At 60.9% G+C, this 19,998-nt stretch overlaps 3 protein-coding genes across 4 annotated transcripts; 1 reads left to right on the plus strand and 2 right to left on the minus strand.

The window, feature by feature from the left end:
* The first annotated feature begins 475 nt into the window (after positions 1 to 475).
* Positions 476 to 11,966, plus strand: LOC130262005 (adhesion G protein-coupled receptor A2-like). Its single transcript, XM_056508745.1, has 18 exons — positions 476 to 705; positions 3,516 to 3,587; positions 3,674 to 3,745; positions 3,876 to 3,947; positions 4,057 to 4,220; positions 4,288 to 4,501; positions 4,730 to 4,894; positions 5,420 to 5,627; positions 5,697 to 5,846; positions 5,970 to 6,131; positions 6,261 to 6,470; positions 6,801 to 7,008; positions 7,188 to 7,396; positions 7,512 to 7,639; positions 7,997 to 8,120; positions 8,218 to 8,363; positions 8,480 to 8,569; positions 8,817 to 11,966. Exons 1-18 carry the CDS (start codon positions 491 to 493, stop codon positions 10,012 to 10,014), a joined length of 3,807 nt encoding a protein of 1,268 aa, XP_056364720.1. The 5' UTR covers positions 476 to 490; the 3' UTR covers positions 10,015 to 11,966.
* On the minus strand, positions 11,754 to 15,237 carry LOC130262006 (transcription factor IIIB 50 kDa subunit-like). 2 transcript variants are annotated; one of them, XM_056508747.1, is made up of 5 exons: positions 15,033 to 15,221; positions 14,440 to 14,499; positions 13,916 to 14,237; positions 12,921 to 13,498; positions 12,008 to 12,890 (listed from the first exon to the last, which is right to left on the minus strand). In XM_056508747.1, exons 1-5 carry the CDS (start codon positions 15,184 to 15,186, stop codon positions 12,268 to 12,270), a joined length of 1,737 nt encoding a protein of 578 aa, XP_056364722.1. In that variant the 5' UTR covers positions 15,187 to 15,221; the 3' UTR covers positions 12,008 to 12,267. The 2 variants fall into 2 exon arrangements, with proteins under 2 accessions (XP_056364721.1, XP_056364722.1); XM_056508746.1 differs by having other exon boundaries at positions 11,754 to 13,498; positions 15,033 to 15,237.
* A 1,244-nt stretch (positions 15,238 to 16,481) lies between these two features.
* Positions 16,482 to 19,992, minus strand: LOC130261949 (rab11 family-interacting protein 1-like). Its single transcript, XM_056508632.1, has 2 exons — positions 19,940 to 19,992; positions 16,482 to 19,083 (listed from the first exon to the last, which is right to left on the minus strand). Exons 1-2 carry the CDS (start codon positions 19,970 to 19,972, stop codon positions 18,865 to 18,867), a joined length of 252 nt encoding a protein of 83 aa, XP_056364607.1. The 5' UTR covers positions 19,973 to 19,992; the 3' UTR covers positions 16,482 to 18,864.
* Positions 19,993 to 19,998: the final 6 nt, after the last annotated feature.

Genomic DNA, 19,998 nt, shown 5'->3' on the forward strand with positions numbered 1-19,998 from the left:
GCCGGCGCTGCCGCCGCCGGTGCCCAAGGGGCCGCACGGGAGTTCCGGGGAGCCAGCGCTGGTCCCCGAGAGCCGGGTCTGGCTCTGCTAATTGCGCTGACGAGCTTTAATGAGCTCCTGGCTGAATTGCCGGGTGCTGGTGCCCTCTGTCCATTCCCGTCACCCCGCAAGGGGCCCTTTGGGTCGCAAAGCTGTTTATTTCGGGATAAAATCTCACTGCTGGGAGGCTCCTGGGACAGCCACAATGCCACGATCATCAGCAGCTGCGGGTCCTTGGGGTGCCCCTTTGGTGCTGGGGTGGGGGTCACCTCCTGCACGTGTAGCTCCTTGCACCAAGGTGATGCCCCAGGAGCCAGCACGGGGCACATGGCAGTCAGTCCGTGTGGTCCATGGCATGTAGAACATGCAGAGCATCCCCACACGGCTTCTGCATGCCAGCATTGCAGTCCATGCTCCCACCTGGCCATCGAGACTGTCCCCGGGGTTCTCCATGGCCCCCAGCACAGTGGCACAGCCATTGGGGGGTTCTGCCTGTCCTCAGTCCCCACCAGCTCCTGGGTCACCAGGGCAGGGCTGGGGGGCTGCGGCAGGCGAGGTAACGGGGCTGCCCCTCTCCCTCTGCTCTTCCCACAGGCTGCTGAGCAACAACAAGATCACGGTGCTGGAGAACGGCTCTTTCTTCGGGCTGCGGGCTCTGGAGAAGCTGTGAGTGCGGGTCGGGCGGTGCAATGCAGGTTCCATGGTGGGTGGTAGCGCCATCTCTCGCGTTCTGCTCCTGATGTGCTGCAGCAGGACCAGCGCTGCAGGGCACAGTTTGCCACTGGGGCACCCACGGGCATCCCGGGGACCCCGGGAGCTGCAGTGGGGCGGGAGGCGCCGGGGGGGGCCGCGCTCCGTGAGGGCCGGTATGAAAAGCGACATTGTCCCCCCAAACAAAGTCAACTTTCTTATCTCTCCATGAAAGGCATCTCTATGGAGAGAGCTGTGAGAAGGGGAGATTTATGGCCCCCATATGGGTTTGATCTGTAGGTATGCAGGCACGGGGACCGGCACTGAGTGTGTTTTGTTCCCCACCGTGGCCCTGCGAGGGTCTCGAGCATTCCTGCACTCTGTGGGCTCCCGTGGAAATCCCCACGGGACTGTTTTTGGGGTGAGTGAAAAGCAGTCACCCTGGGGACACCATCCCACATAGCTGCGTCCTCCCCAGCACGGGTCAAGGTGTGGGGTCACCTCCTGCTCCTGCCACTGCACCCTTAAGAACTGGAGGGATCGTGGCACACGGGGAAGGAGTCCTGGAGCAGCTGAGGGGCCACACCTGGGGAGGAGCACGGCTCTGCAGCCCCCCTGTGCCTGGGGTGCCCCTAAAGGTCTCCATATCCTGGGAGAGGAGCTGCCCCAGGTCACCCCCTGCTCACCGCGGGGTCAGAGGGGCCCGGGGCGGGCGGGCAGCGCTCCCCCAGCCCCGCCAGCCCCATCGCGCTGCGCCGCGCCTGATTGCCCTCGACAGGAGCCAGAATTGTTTTCATCGGGTCGGTTTGGGGCCGTGGCGCAGACGTGCCCCACGGAGAGCCCTGCTGGCACGGCGGGGACACCGCGGGGGCTGCGGGGCCCCTCGCTTCCCACCCTGCGGCTGTCGAGGCCCCTGCCCAGCCTGCCTACCCCGCGTGGGTGCTTTGGGGTCCCAGCACAATGGGGGGAAAGCAATCTCTGGATGTCAGGGGTGCCCCCACGGACCACCCCCCTCTGGCTTGGCATCTCCAGTGATTTGTCGCGGCGTAATGAGATTAATGAGTCTGAGCGGGGACGGTATGCGGCGGCGGCCGCGAGCGCTCATTAGCGCAGCCCCGCTTGGGAACGGCCCTGGGGGGATGCGAGGGGGCTCGATGGGTGACAGCAGGGACAAGGACGGGCTCTGTCCATCCATCTGTCTGTCTATGCTGTGCACAGGGAGTTTGTGGGCTCCCCTCAGCGTTCTCTGGGCAGTGTATCATGATGGCTCAGGTCCTTGGGGCCAGGGTTTGCTGCCGTGGGGGGTCTCTGTGCACTCCTGGTGATGGGATCCCCATGCACACGTGGCACTGAGCCACTGCTGGCTCTCATACCGCTGGGGCTGGGGGAGGAGGGGGTTCGGGACCGCAGGAAATGCAAAGGCAAAGGCACAGAGCAGAGAAAAAGAGGAGCCTTATCATAAATCAGCAGCAGCAGCCCCGGCCCTGGCCCGCGGGAGGAAGTGCCTGAGTGAGGAAGGCTGCGGCTGGCCCAGCGCCAGGCTGGCTGCAAACCCCTGGGGCCCAGCACGGCCCCGCTGGGTCCTATCCCCGCCTTGTGGTCCCTGCAGCACCCAGACCCCCCAGATCTGAGCCAGGGGCCGCAAGTTTTATCACTGGATGCGTTTTGGCTGGCAGGGTGTGCTGGGGGTTTTCTGGGGGTGGGAATCGCTGTGAAACGCAGCTGGCCAGGGGCTGGCAGCGCTGCTGGCCCTGGGCACGAACCAGGACGGGTGTGTGTGCGGTGGGTATCGGCACTGGCGCTGCTGGCGGTGGCGCTGCAGGTGAGTGGAGCTGTTCCTTCAGCACCAGCCCTCACCTGTGCACACCTGCCCGCTCACCTGTGCACACCTGCCCGCACCGCGGCCGTGCAGCTGCCAGCACGGGCGTTTGTCCGTCAGCAAACGGGAAAGGCGGGCGCGGACAGCGCTGTTGCATCATCCGAAAGGACCGGGATGACGCCGGCTGCGTTTCCTCTGCCTGAGGGGCCCCTCTCGTCTCTCCGGCGGGGCTCCTCCCGCACGCCGGCTCTGCTGGAAGCGGTTGCACCCCTCCCCATCCCTGCCGCTGCTCTGTGCCCCTCCAGCGGGGCTGTGGCTCTCGGGGTGTCCCCAGGCCCGCGGGCAGAGCAGCGGGAGACCGAGCGACGAGCTCCGCGGAGACTGCTATAAATAAACACGGATCCATATGGATCCCATTTCCTTTCCCGGTGCTCGGCAGAAGTTACTGAGGGTCCCAGGGGCTGGGCAGAGCAGCCGATGCCACCAGCGCTCCCCACTGCAGGTGCCCCGCACGGGGTGAGCCGGGCGACCCCGATTAGCTGAGCTCCCGCAATCAGGCTAATTGCTCAAACGAGCTTCCCGAGGGCCCAGAGCCCGTCCGGGGCCACGTTCTTATCCCGCACACAGGAGATAACCCGCCGGGACGCGGCTGTTCCGGATGTGGGGCCGGTGCAAGCAGCCAGTGCCAGCGTGCAGGGACACCCGATGTGTCACCAGAGCGTGCCCAGGGGCTGGCATCCCCCCGGGAGCAGCGGGGAGCCTCGCGCCTTCCCTGCATCCCTCCGAGAGACAGCGAGAGAGAAATGGGATGGAAAGCTGCTGATGAGCAGGGGTTGGCAGCGCCTGGGGAGCCAAGAAAGGAGATGGGGGCTGGGGTGGAACGGGTGTGCTCGTGCTCCCTGTGCTGTGTCTCCTGGGGATGGGGCTCCCACAGCACACCCCAAGATCCGTGTCTGTCTTCCCGCAGGGACCTGAAGAACAACCTGATCAGCACGGTCCAGCCGGGCGCCTTCCTCGGCCTCCCCGACCTGAAGCGGCTGTAAGTGCCTTGGGGCTGGCCCTGGGATCAGCAGCGGGGACAGCGAGGCATCCCCAGCCCTGATGGCCCCTCCACTCACCTTGCAGGGACCTCTCCAACAACCGCATCGGCTGCCTGAGTGCCAGCGTCTTCCAGGGGCTCCCCAACCTCCTCCGACTGTGAGTAGCTCCCAGGGGACACCCTGTCTCTCAGGAGGGGGTGTGTGGGCACAGCAAGTGGCCTGGGAGGTGTCCCCTCTCCCAGCAGCTCCCTGACCCCTCCGGGCCATCTTTCTCTCCTGTCCCGCAGGAACATGTCCGGAAACATCTTCTCCAGCCTCCCGCCCGGTGTTTTTGATGAGCTCCCCTCCCTGAAAGTCGTGTGAGTTGGTGCCCTGGGATTTCAGTGCCCCGGGGGGGGCCCTGCCGAGGGTCTCAGGGCTGGTGGGTGCCCGAGCCCCGCGGGTGCCCCGTGACACCAACCCTTGCAGGGACTTTGCCACCGAGTACCTGACGTGCGACTGCAACCTGCGCTGGGTGCTGCGCTGGGCCCGCGAGCGGCCGGCGCAGATCGCGGAGCGGACGGCGTGCGCGTTCCCGCGGCAGCTGCGCGGGATCGCCCTGCGAGCGGCGCGGGACGGGCAGCTGCGCTGCGGTGAGCCGGGGCCGGGGCGGGGGCGGCGGCGGCGGCGGCGGCGCGGGCTCATCTGTGTCCCCCGCAGCGGGAGCCCCGGAGCTGCACACACACCACCTCATCCCGTCGCTGCGCCAGGTGGTTTTCCAGGGCGACCGGCTGCCCTTCCAGTGCACGGCCACCTACCTGGACAACAGCACCCAGATCCGGTGGTTCCACAACCGCGAACCCGTGCAGGAGGATGAGCAGACGGGCGTCATCGTGGAGGAGAGTCTGATCCATGACTGCACCTTCATCACCAGGTCAGGGATGGGGACCGGGACGGGATCGGGATAGGGATGGAGATGGAGATGGGGACAGAGATAGGGATGGGGATGACGACTCATGGCCACAGGACTCACAGGTTTGTGGGTACCGAGCGCCGTGTGTGGGCACCTTTGGTGCTTCATGGCGTGTGTCCCCATGTCCCCAAGCTCGGGGGATCGCTGCGGGGTAGCCCCGCCGTGCCAGCCCCTCTCCTGTGCCCGCAGCGAGCTCATCCTCTCCAACATCCACGTCTCCGCCAACGGCGAGTGGGAATGCGCCGTCTCCACCTCCCAGGGCAACGTCAGCAAGAAGGTGGAGATCGTGGTGCTGGAGACCTCTGCATCCTACTGCCCAGCCGAGCGGGTCACCAACAACCGCGGGGACTTCAGGTGGGGACGGCAGTGGGACAGGTGGCGCGGCGGGGGGGGGACACACGTGGCCGGTGCCACACGGGGAGCGAGCGGTGCGTGCGGGGCCTCTGCTCGCCGCAGGTGAGCGCACGTCTGGTAGCGATTAAGGGCCGCGGGGAGCGCGGGCGCTTTTGAAGAGCTTCCCGTGCCGGCGGCGCAGCCTGGCTCCAGCAGCAGAGGTGTTGGAATTTCTCTGGCACGAGACGAAAGGCTCTGGGCGCCCGCCGTAACCTCGGCGGGGCCCTTACGGAATATAAATTACTGGCACAGTCAATGTGGCTTAAATTAGCGGTGCCCGCCCCCCTCACTGCCCGCTGCTTCGCCCTCGCTGCCGGAGCCGAGTGGGACACGGGACTGGAGAGCGTGGGGATTTTGGGGGAGCATCACCGCAGCCTCCCCAGAACCCGGGACTTGCAGAGGGGGCTGCGGTGCCCGCGGGGGGAGCTGCACAGGGGCGGGGCTGCTGGTGGCGGGTCCCCGCCGTCACTGATGCGGGTCCCGCAGGTGGCCCCGCACCCTGGCAGGGATCACGGCCTTCCAGCCCTGCCTGCAGCACCCGTTCGCAGCGGTGCCGGCGGGCGCGGGCGCGGGCGCGGCGGGGGAGAAGCAGGCGTGGCGGCGCTGCGACCGCGCCGGGCGCTGGGAGGACGGCGACTACTCTCACTGCCTCTACACCAACGACATCACCCGCGTGCTCTACACCTTCGTGCTGGTGAGTGGGGGGCCTGAGGCTCTGCTGGGCCGCTGGGGCACAGCAGGTAACCATCAATCTGCCCTGCAGATGCCCATCAACGCCTCCAACGCCCTGACCCTGGCTCACCAGCTCCGCGTCTACACGGCCGAGGCAGCCAACTTCTCGGACATGGTTGATGTTCTCTATGTGGCCCAGATGATAGAGAAGTTTATTGGCTACGTGGACCAGATCAAGCAGGTAATAAGCACTGCTGGTGTCCCCCGCCTGCCCCAGTGCAGCCTGGTGGTTTTGGGGTAGAAAAGAATGAATTGGGGTGTTTCCACGGGGGACGGCTCTTGCAGAGCTGCTTGTTGTCCCCAGCTGACAGATGTGATCGTGGAGATGGCCAGCAACATCATGCTGGTGGACGACCACATCCTGTGGATGTCCCAGAAGGAGGAGAAGGCCTGCACCAGCATCGTGCGCTCCCTGGAGAGGATCGCAGCCCACACGCTGGGCAGCAACTCCCAGCACATGGCAGTGGTGAGGGGGAACGGGCTGGGGCAGGATACGGGAAGGAGGGGTGGGTGGGCTGCTGCTGTGGGGTCTGTGGCTATGCCAGGGGAGTCTCTGCCCCTGCCAGGGCTCATGTTCCCCCCATCACCCTGGCAGAACTCTCGTAACATCGCCTTCGAGGCGTACGTGGTGAAGCCCGAGAGCTACGTGGGGCTGAGCTGTGTGGCGTTCCAGCGCTGGGATGGGACCCCCCCGGGCCGTGCCCCCCCGGCCGAGCGGGGGGCTGAGCCCACGCCCGACCAGCAGCTGCGGCTGCGCTGCACCACGGGGCGGCCCAACATCTCCCTGAGCAGCTTCCACATCAAGGTACAGCAGCGCCGGGGGTCGGGAGCAGCGCCGGGGGTCGGGGGCAGCGCCGGGGGTCCGGGACAGCGCCGGGGGTTGGGGCAATGCCGGGGGTCGGGAGCAGCGCCGGGGGTCGGGGGCAGGGCCGGGGGTCGGGGGCAGCGCCGGGGGTCGGGGGCAGCGCCGGGGGTCCGGGACAGCGCCGGGGGTTGGGGCAATGCCGGGGGTCGGGGGCAGCGCTGGGGGTCCGGGACAGCGCCGGGGGTTGGGGCAATGCCGGGGGTCGGGAGCAGCGCCGGGGGTCGGGAGCTGGGGGTCGGCCCCTGCTCACCGGTGACACTGCACCCGCAGAACAGCATCGCCCTGGCCTCCATCCAGCTGCCCCCCAGCCTGTTCGGCAGCCCCAGCCCCGCCCCAGTCACGCCCGGGGCTGACTGCAAGCTCCAGCTGCTGGTGTTCCGCAACGGGAAACTCTTCTGCAGCACCGGGAACTCCTCCCGCCTGGCCGACGATGGCAAGCGCCGCAGCGTGGCCACCCCGGTCATCTACGCCGGGACCTGTAAGGGCAGCATGGTGGGGTGCTTGGGGTGCCCCTGGGGCTCCCCGGGGCATTGTGCAGGTTCTGGGGTCCTCACAGGGAGATGGCAATGTTGCTACGGGATGTGCCGGGTCCCCTGTGTGGGTGCAGGTGGAGGGATTGTCACTTGTCCTGCTGACCAGGTTTCTCTGTGCCTGCAGATGGCTGTGGAGTGGGGAACCTGTCAGAGCCGGTGGCCGTGTCCCTGCGACACCCCGGGGAGGGCACGGACCCCGTGGCTGCCTACTGGAACTTCGAGGTGCTGGGGGGCATGGGGGGCTGGAGCGCCGAGGGGTGCCAGCTGGCTGCCCGTGAGCCCAATGTCACCTCCCTGCACTGCCGGCACCTCAGCAACGTGGCCGTGCTCATGGTAGGTGTGGCTGAGCAGCATTGCCAGGGTGGGGAGCGTGGGGGCTGCCGGGGGGTGGGTTTGGGGCGCAGGGATGGAGCAGTGGGGTCTGACTGTGCTGTGCTGTGCCGTGCAGGAGCTCAGCGGGTTCCCCAGCGAGGCACAAGGCGCTGTGGAGGTGCTGCACCCGGCCATGTACACCTGCACGGCCGTGCTGCTGCTCTGCCTCTTTACCACCATCATCACCTACATCGTCCACCACGGGTGAGGGAGCGTCTGGGGGCTGTGCTGGTGGTCTGGGGGCTGTGCTGGGATGGGTGTCTCTGTGGGCAGCAGGAGGAGCTCCCCAGGTGCCAACAGCCAGGAGAAGGTGTACGGGGATGGCCGTGGACATGGCCCTTTAGGAAATGGCTTATCAGATGACTTTCCAGGAATGTGCTGCCCAGTGAGTGGCCCTTGGTCCTGCTCCTTTGCCCATGTGCAGGCACACACCTGTTCATCTCCTCTAGCCACGCTTCATGGCCAGGGACAGGCTGTTGGTGCCTCCCCCAGGTGCAGCATTTGTGCCAAAGGGAGCCAGGCCGGAGCTCACAGGCACCCACTGTCCTCTCGCTCTTGCAGCACCATCCTCATCCCGCAGAAGGGCTGGCACATGCTGCTTAACCTCTGCTTCCACATCGCCATGACGGCCGCCGTGTTCGCGGGAGGCATCACCCTCACCGGCTACCGGGCCGTGTGCCAGGCCGTGGGTACCGGGCAGTGCCTGCGGGGCGGGCACGGGGGGAGGGGGGCACGGCACCCCCTCCCCAACACCCCCTCCCTAACCGCGGCTCCTCCCGCAGGTCGGCATCATCTTGCACTACTCCTCCCTCTCCACGCTGCTCTGGATGGCGGTGAAAGCACGAGTGCTCTACAAGGAGGTGACCTGGAAGGAGCCACAGCAGCCGGACAGGGACACGTCCCAGGCAGCCCCCAGACCCATGCTGCGGTACCGAACCCCTCCCCCTGCCCCAGGGGCTGGGGCGGGACTTGCTTCCCTGGACAAACCCATCCCCTGCTCTCCCTCGGGCTCCAGGTGAGCACTGACACTGCCCCTCCCCGCAGGTTCTACCTGATCGCCGGCGGCATCCCCCTCATCATCTGTGGGATCACAGCAGCTGTCAACATCCAAAACTACCACGACAACAACCCCTAGTAAGTGTCCCTGCTCCATCCTTCCTCCCTCCCGCGTGGGTGGCCTCTCTCTGCTGGGGCAGGGGAACTGGTGCCACTGGGAATCTCGATAAGTTTGGGTAAAGGTCAGTGAGTTTTTCCTGACAGTTATCCATATATTGGGAAAAAATGGTCCAGGTAGCCGGCACAGCTGCACAGAGCCCGTGCCATCAGGGCAGGGGCGCCGAGCAGCTCCACGAGCCCTCAGAGCCGCTCTCCTCCCGCACAGCTGCTGGCTGGTGTGGCGGCCCAGCCTGGGCGCTTTCTACGTCCCCGTGGCTTTCATCCTGCTCGTCACCTGGATTTATTTCCTCTGTGCCGGGCTCAGCCTCCAGTGCCGACCCCAGCAGCAGAAAGCCATCCCGGAGCCGCTGGAGCCGCCGCCACGGCTGGGGGGGACCAGTGACCTCCTGACGGACTCTGGCTCCATCTCGGTGACGCTGAACTCGGGGCCGCCGTGCCCCGACGGGGACGGTGTCTACTCCCTGCGGGTGCAGTTCTGGGCGCTGGTGGCCACCCACGCCCTGTACGTGGCCCTGTGGACGTTCGGCGCCATGGCCGTGTCCCAGCGCTGGTACCTGAACATCGTCTTCAGCTGCCTCTACGGCGTCACCGCCGTGGCGCTGGGGCTCTTCATCTTCGCCCACCACTGCCTGCGGCGCCGGGACGTGCTCAGCTCCTGGTTCTCCTGCTGCCCGTCGTACCGGAGCGCGCTGCCCATGCAGGCCTACGTGCACCCCGGGCTGGGGCCAGAGGACGGCTCGCAGGTTTTCATCGGCTGCGAGCCAGAGGCCGCTCGCTCCGGCGCCTCCTCCTCCTCCTCGCCCAGCAGCGCCGGCTCTGCCGGGGGCCGCTGCAAGCTCACCAACCTGCAGCTAGCCCAGAGCCAGGTGGAGACGCGGCCGGCGCCCTGCCCGGAGCCGGACGCTGCCGACGGGAAGCCCGTCAGGCACAGCAGCACCAGCAACCTGCACGGCCGCAGGAGCCACCGCGGCAGAACTAAGCCGTGCCGCGACGGGAAGCACCACCGCTTGAAAATGCTGCGGGGCCCCTCGGAGCAGCCGTCCAGCGAGAGCGGGAGCCTCCACAACAGCCACTCCGAGAGCTTCCCCAGCGGCAGGACCAGCCCGGCCAGCGGCGGCCGCGCGGCGCCGCGGGATGGGGACGCGGGGCCCAGCCCCTCGGAGGGCAGCGACGGCGCCCGGAGGGGGCCCGACCTGGCCGAGGCTCGCCGGAGGAGCGGCAGCCGGGACAACCTGCGGCCGGGCGGCAGCGCCGAGAGGGAGGCGAAGCGCCGCTCCTACCCGCTCAACGTGGGCAGCCACAACGGCGGCCTCAAGGGCAGCAAGTACGACATCAACCTGGCCAGCCCCGACAGCGTGGCCGGCATGAAGACCGGCCTGTGGAAGAGCGAAACCACCGTGTGAAGGTGGGCGAGGACCAAGGGCCGCAGCGTTTACCTGCGGAGCTGCTCGGGGCAGGGCGGGGCCAGCGCTGCGGGCATCACCAGTGCACTAGCGGGGATGGGCGGCACGGTCGGGGGCTCCGGCTGCCCCGGGCACAGCACGATCCGCCATCCCGGGCACACCCACCTCCCCGAGGAGGCTCCGAGCTTCCCGCCGCAGTGCCGGGATCGCAGCCGTGCTTTAATCCCTCCTGCATGTCACTTGAGATTGATCCTAAATGCTATTTTATATTATACAGAGGAAATGTCTATTTTTCAAAGCTATATTATTGAATGTATATATGTATAGACAGAGCCGTAGGTGACGCGAGGGTCCCGATCCTGCCCGCTCGTGCCACGACTGCAATGTCCCCGCTGAGGGACCACTCCAAGTGCCCTTCACGTCCAGGCACCGCGGCCCCGGGCTGAGCACTCTGCTTCTGGAGAGCAGCTGCTCTCTCTGGAACGTTCAGGCTGAGCACTTTGCCTCTGGAGAGCAGCTGCTCTCTCTGGAACGTTCAGGCTGAGCACTCTGCTTCTGGAGAGCAGCTGCTCTCTCTGGAACGTTCAGGCTGAGCACTCTGCTTCTGGAGAGCAGCTGCTCTCTCTGGAACGTTCAGGCTGAGCACTCTGCCTCGGAGAGCAGCTGCTCCCTCTGCAGCGTTCAGGCTGAGCACTCTGCTTCTGGAGAGCAGCTGCTCTCTCTGGAACGTTCAGGCTGAGCACTCTGCTTCTGGAGAGCAGCTGCTCCCTCTGCAGCGTTCAGGCTGAGCACTCTGCCTCGGAGAGCAGCTGCTCTCTCTGGAAAGTTCCTACCTGCCTGTCAGCCCCGGGGGCTGCGTGGTGCCAAAGCCATATTGCAAAGCCAAGCACAAGGTAAGAGGAGCCTCAGCTCCAAGGTGAGGTGATTGTCTGCACTGCTTTGATGCCAGACACTAAAGTAACGGCCAGAATAGGCTCCAGACACTAAAATCACAGCCAGAAAATGCTCCCAGGCCCTCAAAGGCTCAAGCCATGCCATGGGGTGGGCTGGCAGACCTGTGCTGCTGCCGGAGCCAGGACTGACCCTCTGTGCCAAAGCACCAAAGAACCAAAATGTGGGAGAGGCCCAGAGCAGCTCTGTGTCCTTAATCCAGGTGCTTAAGCTCAGAAAATATCTAGGTTTGCTCTTAGGAAGGCAGAGACCATTCTGGGGAGCAGGGACCATTCCTGGGAATGCAAGAGAATGATGCCAAGGAATTAGGGACCTTCCTCAGACAACGGGCTGGAACCTGGACAAGCACTTATTGTTCCCATTGAAAAACAAGCTTCCCCTTTTTCCCAGCACACAGGTAAAACAGCCAGGCTGCAGCAAAGCAGAGGAGGAAGGTGGGAGTCTGGTGCCTCCTCTGCCCTTTCCAGCCTCCCCTGCCTCAGTTTCCCCCACCTGCAAATGAGTTTAATAACACAGCTACCTCCGAGGCGTCGTGGGGCTGGCAGGGCCACGAGCCAGGGGAGATAAAAGCACTTAGTGGGGATTGGTCTCACCCCACAGGGCTGGGGAACCCCTGGGCTTAACCTGCCACTCCCTGCCTGCCTCGGCTTCTCTGCCCAGTCAAATGTTTAAATATTTCATTGTCCCTGGTATTTAACACAGTTTAAACCCTTCCTGCAGCTCCTGCAGCCTCCCCAGCCTGGCTGATGCCCCGTGGTTCTATTGCTTGCTGCATTGTGACAGTATTAGAGAAAAAGCTTTGTATTCTTAATTACACTTTGTTTTGTCTGTTTACAAGCGAATGACATATCAACAGAGCTTCCTGAAATATCCGGGGGGAGGGGAGGGAAATATGCCAAAGAAATGTCTTTAAAGGGGTCTTTTTGCATTTTTATATGAATAGAATGTTTCTAGCAGATATGTTTTGTTTAATATATTAAAGATATGCCAATCTGCCAAGATCTACTGTAATTTCTCTCAGACTTCATGTTCAAATACAGCCTGGCCTGCAGTTTTTTGACCCTTTGCTGAAGAAGTCCAAGGTGAGACTGCCTTGGAAAACCTGGCACCTGCACTTTTATTTGTAACAGAAATGTATCATGACCTGAAGCTGTCCCTCCATAAAAAGCCCCATTTTGGTCCAGCACATTAAGGAGGGTCCTCCCTCCCCACAACATCATTCTCTGGGTGACTGTCTCTGCAGCACAATCACTGTCCTTGGTGGCCTTCATGCTTTTGGTCCCAGAAGTGTCCCTGGCCCGCTCACAGGCAGGCCCTGGCCTTGCTGAGGGCACGGATCTCCTCGGGGCTGCGCAGGTACTGCTCGATCTCGCTGTCCGAGATGGGCTCGTCGCCTGTGGTGGCCGCAGCGCTCGGAGCTGCTGAGCGCAGCCTCTTCCTGGGGTGCAGGAGGCAGGGGGGCAGCAGGGGCCTCAGGGTACCCCCACACCGGGCTGGCCCTGCCCAGGGACGGCCCTGCTGCTGTGCTCCTGGAGGAGAGCTGGGAGAGCCCTTATTCAGGGATATCGAGCCCACAGAGTCCTGGCCTGGGCATCCCTTATCTGGGGAGCCTTTATTCAGGGAGCCCTTATTTGAGGAATCCTTATCCAGGGAGCTCAGACCCACAGAGCCCTGGGATGAGGATCCCTTATCCAGGGAATCCTTACCTGGGGAGTCCTTATCCAGGGAGCTCAAGCCCACAGAGCCCTGGGACAAGGATCCCTTATCTGGGGAGCCTTTATCCAGGGAGTCCTTATCTGGGGAGCCTGGGCCCAGAGAGTCCTCGCCTGGAGAGTCCTTATCCAGAGAACCCTTACCTGAGGAGTCCTTATTCAGGGAGCTCGAGCCCACAGAGTCCTGGCATGAGGACTCCTTATCTGGGGAGCCTCTATCCAGGGATCCCTTATCTGGGGAACCTCTATCCAGGGATCCCTTATCTGGGGAACCTCTATCCAGAGAGCTCGGGCCCATAGAGTCCTGGCCTGGGGATCCCTTATCCAGGCAGTCCTTACCCGGGGAGCCCAAGCCCACAGAGCCCTGGCTGGGGCAGCCCTGGCCTGGGGCCGGGTCCTGCTGCTCCTCCCCATGCTGGCTGAAGGCGTTTTTCAGCAGGAACACACGGTGCTGCAGCAGGTCCCCGATGTGCTTCACCACCATCTTCCTGTCCAAGGCGAAGCCGCGCAGCCAGGAGAGCTGGGAGGCCATTCCCAGCAGGATCTCCAGCAGCTCCTTCAGCCTGAGGTGGGCGGGGGGGGGCAGATCCACCCCTGCCAGGCGGCAGAACCGCGCCAAGGGGCAGGAGAGGCGCGGGCCGGGCCGCAGCGACTGCCAGGCCAGGAAGGCGGCGGCCGTGACGATGGGCACGGGGTGCCGGCCTGTCACCAGCCACGTCTGGCTGGCCAGCTCCACAATGGCCATGGTCCGGGCCAGCAGCTGCTCCTTGTCCTCCAGGAACGCTGCAGGGACGTTGGCTGTGGGCTGGAGCAGCCGGAAGCTGCGGGAGCAAAGAGCCATGGTCAGGGGAAAGCTTGGGGACAAACTGCTGCTCCTGCCATGGCTGCTGCTCATGGACATCAGGAAGAGTTGCTTTATGGAAAGACATTGGAATTGCTGCCAGGGAGGTGGTGGAGTCCCCATCCCTGGAGGTGGCACTCGGTGTTCTGGGCTGGGTGACAATGTGGGCATTGGGCACGGGTTAAACTTGATGGCCTCAGAGATTTCTTCCAGCCTCGGAGATCTGGGATTCTGTGATTCATGGTGCCTCCCTGAGCACCTCTCTGGCCTCTCCAAACTAAGGAGAACGGGGCCAGGTAAAAATCACAGCTCAGCCAGCCCAGCCTGAGCATCCATGCCACAGCTCAGCCTCTCACCCAGCCAGGACAAAGCAGGGCTGCCAAAGGGCTGCAATCACCTGTTGAGGTGTGTTGTCACCAGGTCTGCCAGGCTCAGGGCGGGCACCGAGAGCCCCAGCTCCTTCTGCAGGCTGAGGTAGACACTGGCAAACAGGTCGTGCCTGGCGTAGAGCAGAGAGCAGACGGTGCCCATGGTCAGGGGCCAGCTGCGCTGGCGGCACGTCACGAACACGCAGCATCCCCCCAGCAGCTCCTTCTTCTCCAGACTGGCCAGGCGGAAGGCAGGCAGCTGCAGAGCCCGCTGGAAGTAGGACACGGCCGTCTCCTCGAACGCCGCCGGGAGCTGCAGCACCTTGCACAGGTCCTGCACCCGCCGGATCCCTGCGGGACACGCCCCGTCAGGCACGGAGCGGGGAATTTCCCCCCGAGCTCCAGCAGGGCACAGACGGCACTAAAACACCCCCAGTCCCTCGGGGCAGGGCCCTCCCCCGGCTCTGCTCGGCTCCGAAAGGGCTTTGACACATTTTCACCGCTAGAAACAAGTTAAACAAACCGGAGCGGGGGGTGCAGGAACTGCTCTTACCTCGCTGCAGGCAGCGGCTGACCTGCTCCTTCTGGCCAGTGCTCTGGGAATAGGCGACCTCTGGAAAACAGGGTTGGATCAGTCAGTCCTGCAGGGAATCCAGGGGCAGACACACTTGGATCTGGGGCAACCAGATGCCCACAGAACCGGACTCCAACAACCAGAATTGTTTTAGTTGTTTACTGGTTTTAATTGTTTAGCGAGCTGTGGGATCTCTTCTGAGCCAGGGATTCCCCGCAAACAGAGCCTGGCAACGGCCTCGTGGCTGCTCTGTGGCACTTAAAGCTCTTCTAAGAGATTTAAGTGAGATTTTAGTATCTCTTTTAACAATAAGAGATCCCACAGTTTAAATTTAAAGCTCATCATCGGCTCCAAGCCTAAACCCTGGCAGGGAAGTGCCGTGATGGAAAACCCTGCAGGTGTTTGGGGGGATGGAGGGAGGGGAGCGGCCGCTCTGACCCCACAGTGCCCAGAACGGCACAGCGGGACACGGCTCGGGGAGCGCTGCGCTGCCCGGAGCGGCTCCGAGGGGCCAGAACGAGCTTCGCACAGCCGGTTCCGCCCCGGTCCCGCTCCCGGTGCCGGAGCCGCACCCCGCAGATGCTCCTCGTCGCTGTAGGTGGTGGTGAGCAGCCCCTCGGACAGGACGCAGCCGCAGGCGGCGCAGACCAGCTGCTGCTGCGCGTAGTGCGCGTCCTCCACCAGGGACCCCGAGCCGCACTCGGGGCAGCGGCCCCGCGCCGCCATGGCCGGGGAGCGCCGGGGGAGCGCTGGGGCGGCAGCACCGCGAACAGCCAATGGCGGCGCGGTCCGAGCCGACCAATAGCAGCACGGCCAGAACCCACCAATAGCGGCACCGCCCGGCCCGTGCCCACCAATGGTGGCACGGCCAGAACCCACCAATGGCGACACAGCCCGGCCGGAACCCACCAATAGCGGCACAGCCCAATTCCACTAATGGCGACACCGCCCTGCCCGAACCCACCAAGAGCGGTACGGCCGGAACCCACCAATAGCGGCACCGCCCGGCCCCACCAATGGCGGCACCGCCCATCCCGAACCCACCAATAGCGGCTCGCGGTCCGTCCCGATTCTCACCCGGCCGGGGCACCGCCCCCGCACGCTGCGTTCCGCCGCCGCCGGTTCCGCCGGGGATGCTCGGGCAGGCGGGGCAGCGGCCCCGGGAGCGGCGGCGGGAGCGGGACCGAGGGGACCACTCGCCCTCCTCGGCGGGGAACCCCGGGCCCAGCGCTGCGGAGGAGCAGGGCGGTAACTGCAGGGCGGTAACTGCAGGGCGACAGTCTGAGGCCAGTGCTGCCATCAGGGAGCAACAGCGCTCTCCCCTGTCTCCCACGGGCATTGTTGGTGATAGCGTAGGGTTGAAATGTATCTAAGACATTGGAATTGTACACAATAGATTCAGGGGGTGGAAAGAAAGGTTGGGTCTGGTAGGCCTGGGAAAGGGAACCAGGCCCTGGGAACGAATGTTGAGCTTTGTCTGCACCTGCCTAATCATCATATGATAAATAATACGATTGTTAAATAGAATGATTGTTTGGTAATTGAATATAATTATTGTTTAATCGTAATAAGAATCATGAGAAAGGATGTTTGTGGGACCTGATGAAAATTACAAGAATTCATGCTTGGATAAGATCAATGTATACAATAGAACAATATGGGTTTGATAATTAATATACAATTATATAACAAAAAGGGCATAAAAACATGTCCATCTCCAGTCCACGTGGGAGTCAGATTTGGGTTTGTAGCCCTGATTGCCAGAGCTCTTCAATAAAAGCACCTGCAGATAACCATCCTGGGATTATGTTTCTGCACTGACACTGGTGCTGTGCAGAAACTCTGGGTTCTGCAGGTGCAGCCCAGCCCGTCCATCAGGTTTCCCCACCTCACAGGTGTTTACCAGGAAGCTCCCACATGTTTCAGTGCAGGGATGAAACCAGCCCTGAAACAGCTGGGCACAAGGAGGGATGAGGCTCTCTTGGAACTGCTCTCAGAACAAAGGCACGGTGATCAGGACTCTGAGTTTAAGGTGAGTTTATTTTAGTGTTCCATAAAACCAAAAGTGTTCAAAAACAAACAGTACCTGGGCTAAAAGCAGAGAGTACAAACAGGGAACATGCATTGAGATCCTTCAGTAATAAAACAATGTATTTGATTCTTAAGGCCCTTGAGGATGCAAGATGCCAGTCCCTTCCCACCAAAGGAAGACTTTAACAATTATTGCCAATAAAAATGAGCTACAAGGCTTGGGTGATGCTTTTGGGCTCCACAGCTGCAGCCACCCAAAGGAGAGAAGAGCAATTGTTGGGGGCAAGAGCCACCCAACAGCCACAGCTGGAACCAGCTGAAAAAGGCTCCCCCAGCCAGGGGAGGCCATTCCAAGTGTTAAGGCTCCATCTCTGCCAAGAGCACATATCATTTATTGCTTTGGTTCTGTGCAGTCACTCTTCCTAGCAGAAAAAAGTCTGAAATACAAGTTTATCAGTGAGGTATAGGATCCTCTGTCCAGAGATCCGCAGAGGCACGAGGAGGAAACAAATCAATCCTTCATCTTCCTCACTCAGAAGGCACGAGAGGCAGCAGCAGCTCCAGCAAAGCCAACCAGCACCACTCAGAATTAAAGCAGCACCACCACCAAGGTTTCAGACCCTTCATTCAGAGCAGGGAGGACAGGAAAAAAAAGAGAGAATGCCCTCACTGCTCAAATAACACTAAAATGAGATCAGAGTACCTGAAGTCTTGCAAGACTCAGCTCCTAAGGCTTGTTTGAGGTCAGGCTGCCCACGAGGGACAGCTCTGCCAGTAAAGCTCCAGACTTTGGTAGCAGGAATAAAAAATGTCATTAACAGCATTTTTTTGATTTTTCTAATAAATGTTTACATCTCCATGCAAATATATTAAACTGCTTCTCACACAAAAATACAGTATTTGAGATCTCCAGTAGTTTCTAGTGGTTTATGACAATTGTAAGCAGACTGCTCACAGGGTGAGAGTCCATCCAGCTGCTCAATAAAGTGCTTTGCTGTAGAAAACCTGAGTTAGAAACTCACCCCGAGCCAGGAGTGACCCAATAACCCAACAGTTTCCACAAGTAGGAGTGTTTGTTTCCATAGAATTAAGGCTGGAAAGCTTTAAGCTTTGGTCCTCATGAAGCTTTGGTCCCTTCCTTCCTGCTCTCTTGGTTTTCCAGCTTCCCTCTAAGACTTTTATGGACTCTCCCTACCCTGGTAAATCCCAGAGATGCAAAAAGGCTTCTGATTTTTTGATCTTTCCCAAGAGCTGAGCAAACAAAGCCCCACGTGGTTCCCAGTGGGGGAAGCTGTGGTGGCTGCTCCCCAGCCATGAGCTGTTGCTGCTGTCTGACAGGGTGGGGAGAACACCCCTGAAGCACAGAGGGAGCTCTGGGCTGTCCAGCACAGCCTCAGCCACACAAGGGTTTGTGTGAGCAGCAAGGAACCAGAGCAGGGGAGCCCCAGTGCTCCCTCCCCTCTCTGCAATGACAACAAGAAGCACTTTCTGCAAAACTGCTCACCTTGGAAAGGTGTTCAAGGTCACCCCAGCTCCAGCAGCCAAAGCATTTCTGTGTCCTGAATGAATGTAAGAGGGAAATGGGCACAGAACTCCCACAGATGTGAGAGCCAGCCCTGCTCCAGGGCACAGAGCCTCCTGTGAACAACTTCCAGAGCAGAAACTTTGAGACACCAAGAGAAGAACTTGAGTTAAAATGTACCCTTGGCCCAATCCATTGATGCCATTCCTATGGCAGAAACGTACCAGGAACCTCAATGGCTCCTACTCCAGAAAACCTGTGAACTTTCCCTTGGGAATGTCCACTTGATGAGATGAAGTGAGATTTGGTCAGCTTATGGTCAACTTTCAGGGCAATAATTCCTTTTAAATTACAGCCCAGGCCTGAAGCTGGGACATCTTTGGACTTCTCCAGTGTAGGTAATTATTATTATTTTAAAAACAGTCAAATCCTCAAGCTCTACTGTACAAGGATTTATATTGCACTACAACTTCAGATGAGGGAAGAAAAGTAAATGATCTATCAAAGCTGCTAAAAAACAAAATAATTAAAAAAAAAATCTTCCTAAAGGATCATCAGTGCCTTGCTGGGAAGCAAAACACATCAAAAACCCTCCTCCTTCCCATCACAACCAGCCTTTGGGTTAATGCCTGATCTTCCCAAATAAGGGGAAGAAAACAAAAAATAAATATGATAAGGTGACTTCATTACAACACCTGATGGAGCTATTAATCAATCCCAGGGTTGCTCAAGGCAGAAACAGGAAAAAGGTCATTTTCTGTGAGAAGCACAACCAGCAGCACCTGCTGCAGAGCAGCTCCTCACCCTCCTCTGGGGGAATTGAGTCCTTGCTCACTGATACCCCAGATCCCTCACATCTTGCCAGCCTTCCTGCTCCCAGCCATGGGAACACGGAGGATGTTGGGGGTCTCCTCCATCACCCTGACCAGCAGGTTGTCGATGTAATCCTCGAGCTCCCGCACCTGCAGCTCCTTCCTGCTGATGGTGTCCTTCTGCCTGAGCACCAGCTGGATCAGCTCATCGTGGGTCAGCTGGGCATAGGCATAGGCAGGGTCTGAGGGATCATATTTCTGGGGAAGGGAGGGAGGGAGAGAAGGGTCAGAGCAGACACAGGACATTCCAAACCAGCAACACAACCACAGACCAGCACTGTGACAGCTGCTGCTAAACAACCTGCTAAAGCTTCAACCAGCTGCTCAAATGCACACTGGTAAAACCAAATTCAGGTTAAACAGCAAGAAATGCACACCCAAGCCTTTGCTGATTTTCCTATTTCTTTGAAAAGTCTGTTTTTAACCCTTAAGCAGCACTGAGAGCAGCCTCTGCTGATTCCTCCAGCTCCCAGAGCAGTGCCCAGGCAGGCAGTGTGAGCATTGAGGCTCCTCTGGGGCATCACACACAATTCAGGTGCAATCAGAACACCACAACACCCACTGCAAGTTTTCAACCCCCTTGAAACAGTTTGAGTCACTCAGCTCTCATCCTCTCCCCACACACCAGAAGGAGGCACTGCTGTTTTTTCAGCTCTAACTTCTCTATTTCCCCAAAGTACCCTGACAGACAATAAGGGGACCCAGGATTTTCTGGAATTTTTTCCTGCTGGCCAGGGATGCTCTCAGCCTTTTGGATTAGTGTGGCAAGTAAGCTGTGCCTCAAGCCTGGAGGTCTCTTTTGAGGCCAGGATTATGCTGAAAGCTCCTCTCAGCCCCACTGCTGATCCCAGTGCATGACTGTGCTCCAAGGAAGTGGCTGTGCCTGAGAACCTCCTCCACAAAATAGGAGCCCCAGCTCTATTATAGATCAGTCTGCAGGAAAATAAGAATTAAAGGACTGTTCCCATGCTTGGGGGCTGACCAAAAGGAAATAACTGGAATACAAACTCTTCAATTAAATGAAAGCTTGGGCAGTGAAAGTGCCACTCCATACCTTCACACTCATTTCCAGCAACTTTTCATTCATGGTGCTGATGACATTCAGGCTCTTGC

This window comes from Oenanthe melanoleuca, chromosome 22, assembly GCF_029582105.1.
Source record: "Oenanthe melanoleuca isolate GR-GAL-2019-014 chromosome 22, OMel1.0, whole genome shotgun sequence".
In the NCBI taxonomy this organism is placed as follows: domain Eukaryota; kingdom Metazoa; phylum Chordata; class Aves; order Passeriformes; family Muscicapidae; genus Oenanthe; species Oenanthe melanoleuca.

Excerpts from the sequence above, each read along its gene's own strand:
- LOC130262005 (XM_056508745.1), top strand. The coding sequence starts at position 491 with ATGGCCCCCAGCACAGTGGCACAGCCATTGGGGGGTTCTGCCTGTCCT. Across the intron at positions 4,895-5,419 it reads AACAACCGCGGGGACTTCAG|GTGGCCCCGCACCCTGGCAG; the intron begins GTGGGGACGGCA and ends CGGGTCCCGCAG. Across the intron at positions 6,471-6,800 it reads TGAGCAGCTTCCACATCAAG|AACAGCATCGCCCTGGCCTC; the intron begins GTACAGCAGCGC and ends CTGCACCCGCAG.
- LOC130262006 (XM_056508746.1), bottom strand. The coding sequence starts at position 15,186 with ATGGCGGCGCGGGGCCGCTGCCCCGAGTGCGGCTCGGGGTCCCTGGTG. Across the intron at positions 14,500-15,032 it reads CGACGAGGAGCATCTGCGGG|AGGTCGCCTATTCCCAGAGC; the intron begins GTGCGGCTCCGG and ends CCTGTTTTCCAG. Across the intron at positions 13,499-13,915 it reads GTGACAACACACCTCAACAG|CTTCCGGCTGCTCCAGCCCA; the intron begins GTGATTGCAGCC and ends TTGCTCCCGCAG.
- LOC130261949 (XM_056508632.1), bottom strand. The coding sequence starts at position 19,972 with ATGAATGAAAAGTTGCTGGAAATGAGTGTGAAG. Across the intron at positions 19,084-19,939 it reads TGCTGGAAATGAGTGTGAAG|AAATATGATCCCTCAGACCC; the intron begins GTATGGAGTGGC and ends TCCCTTCCCCAG.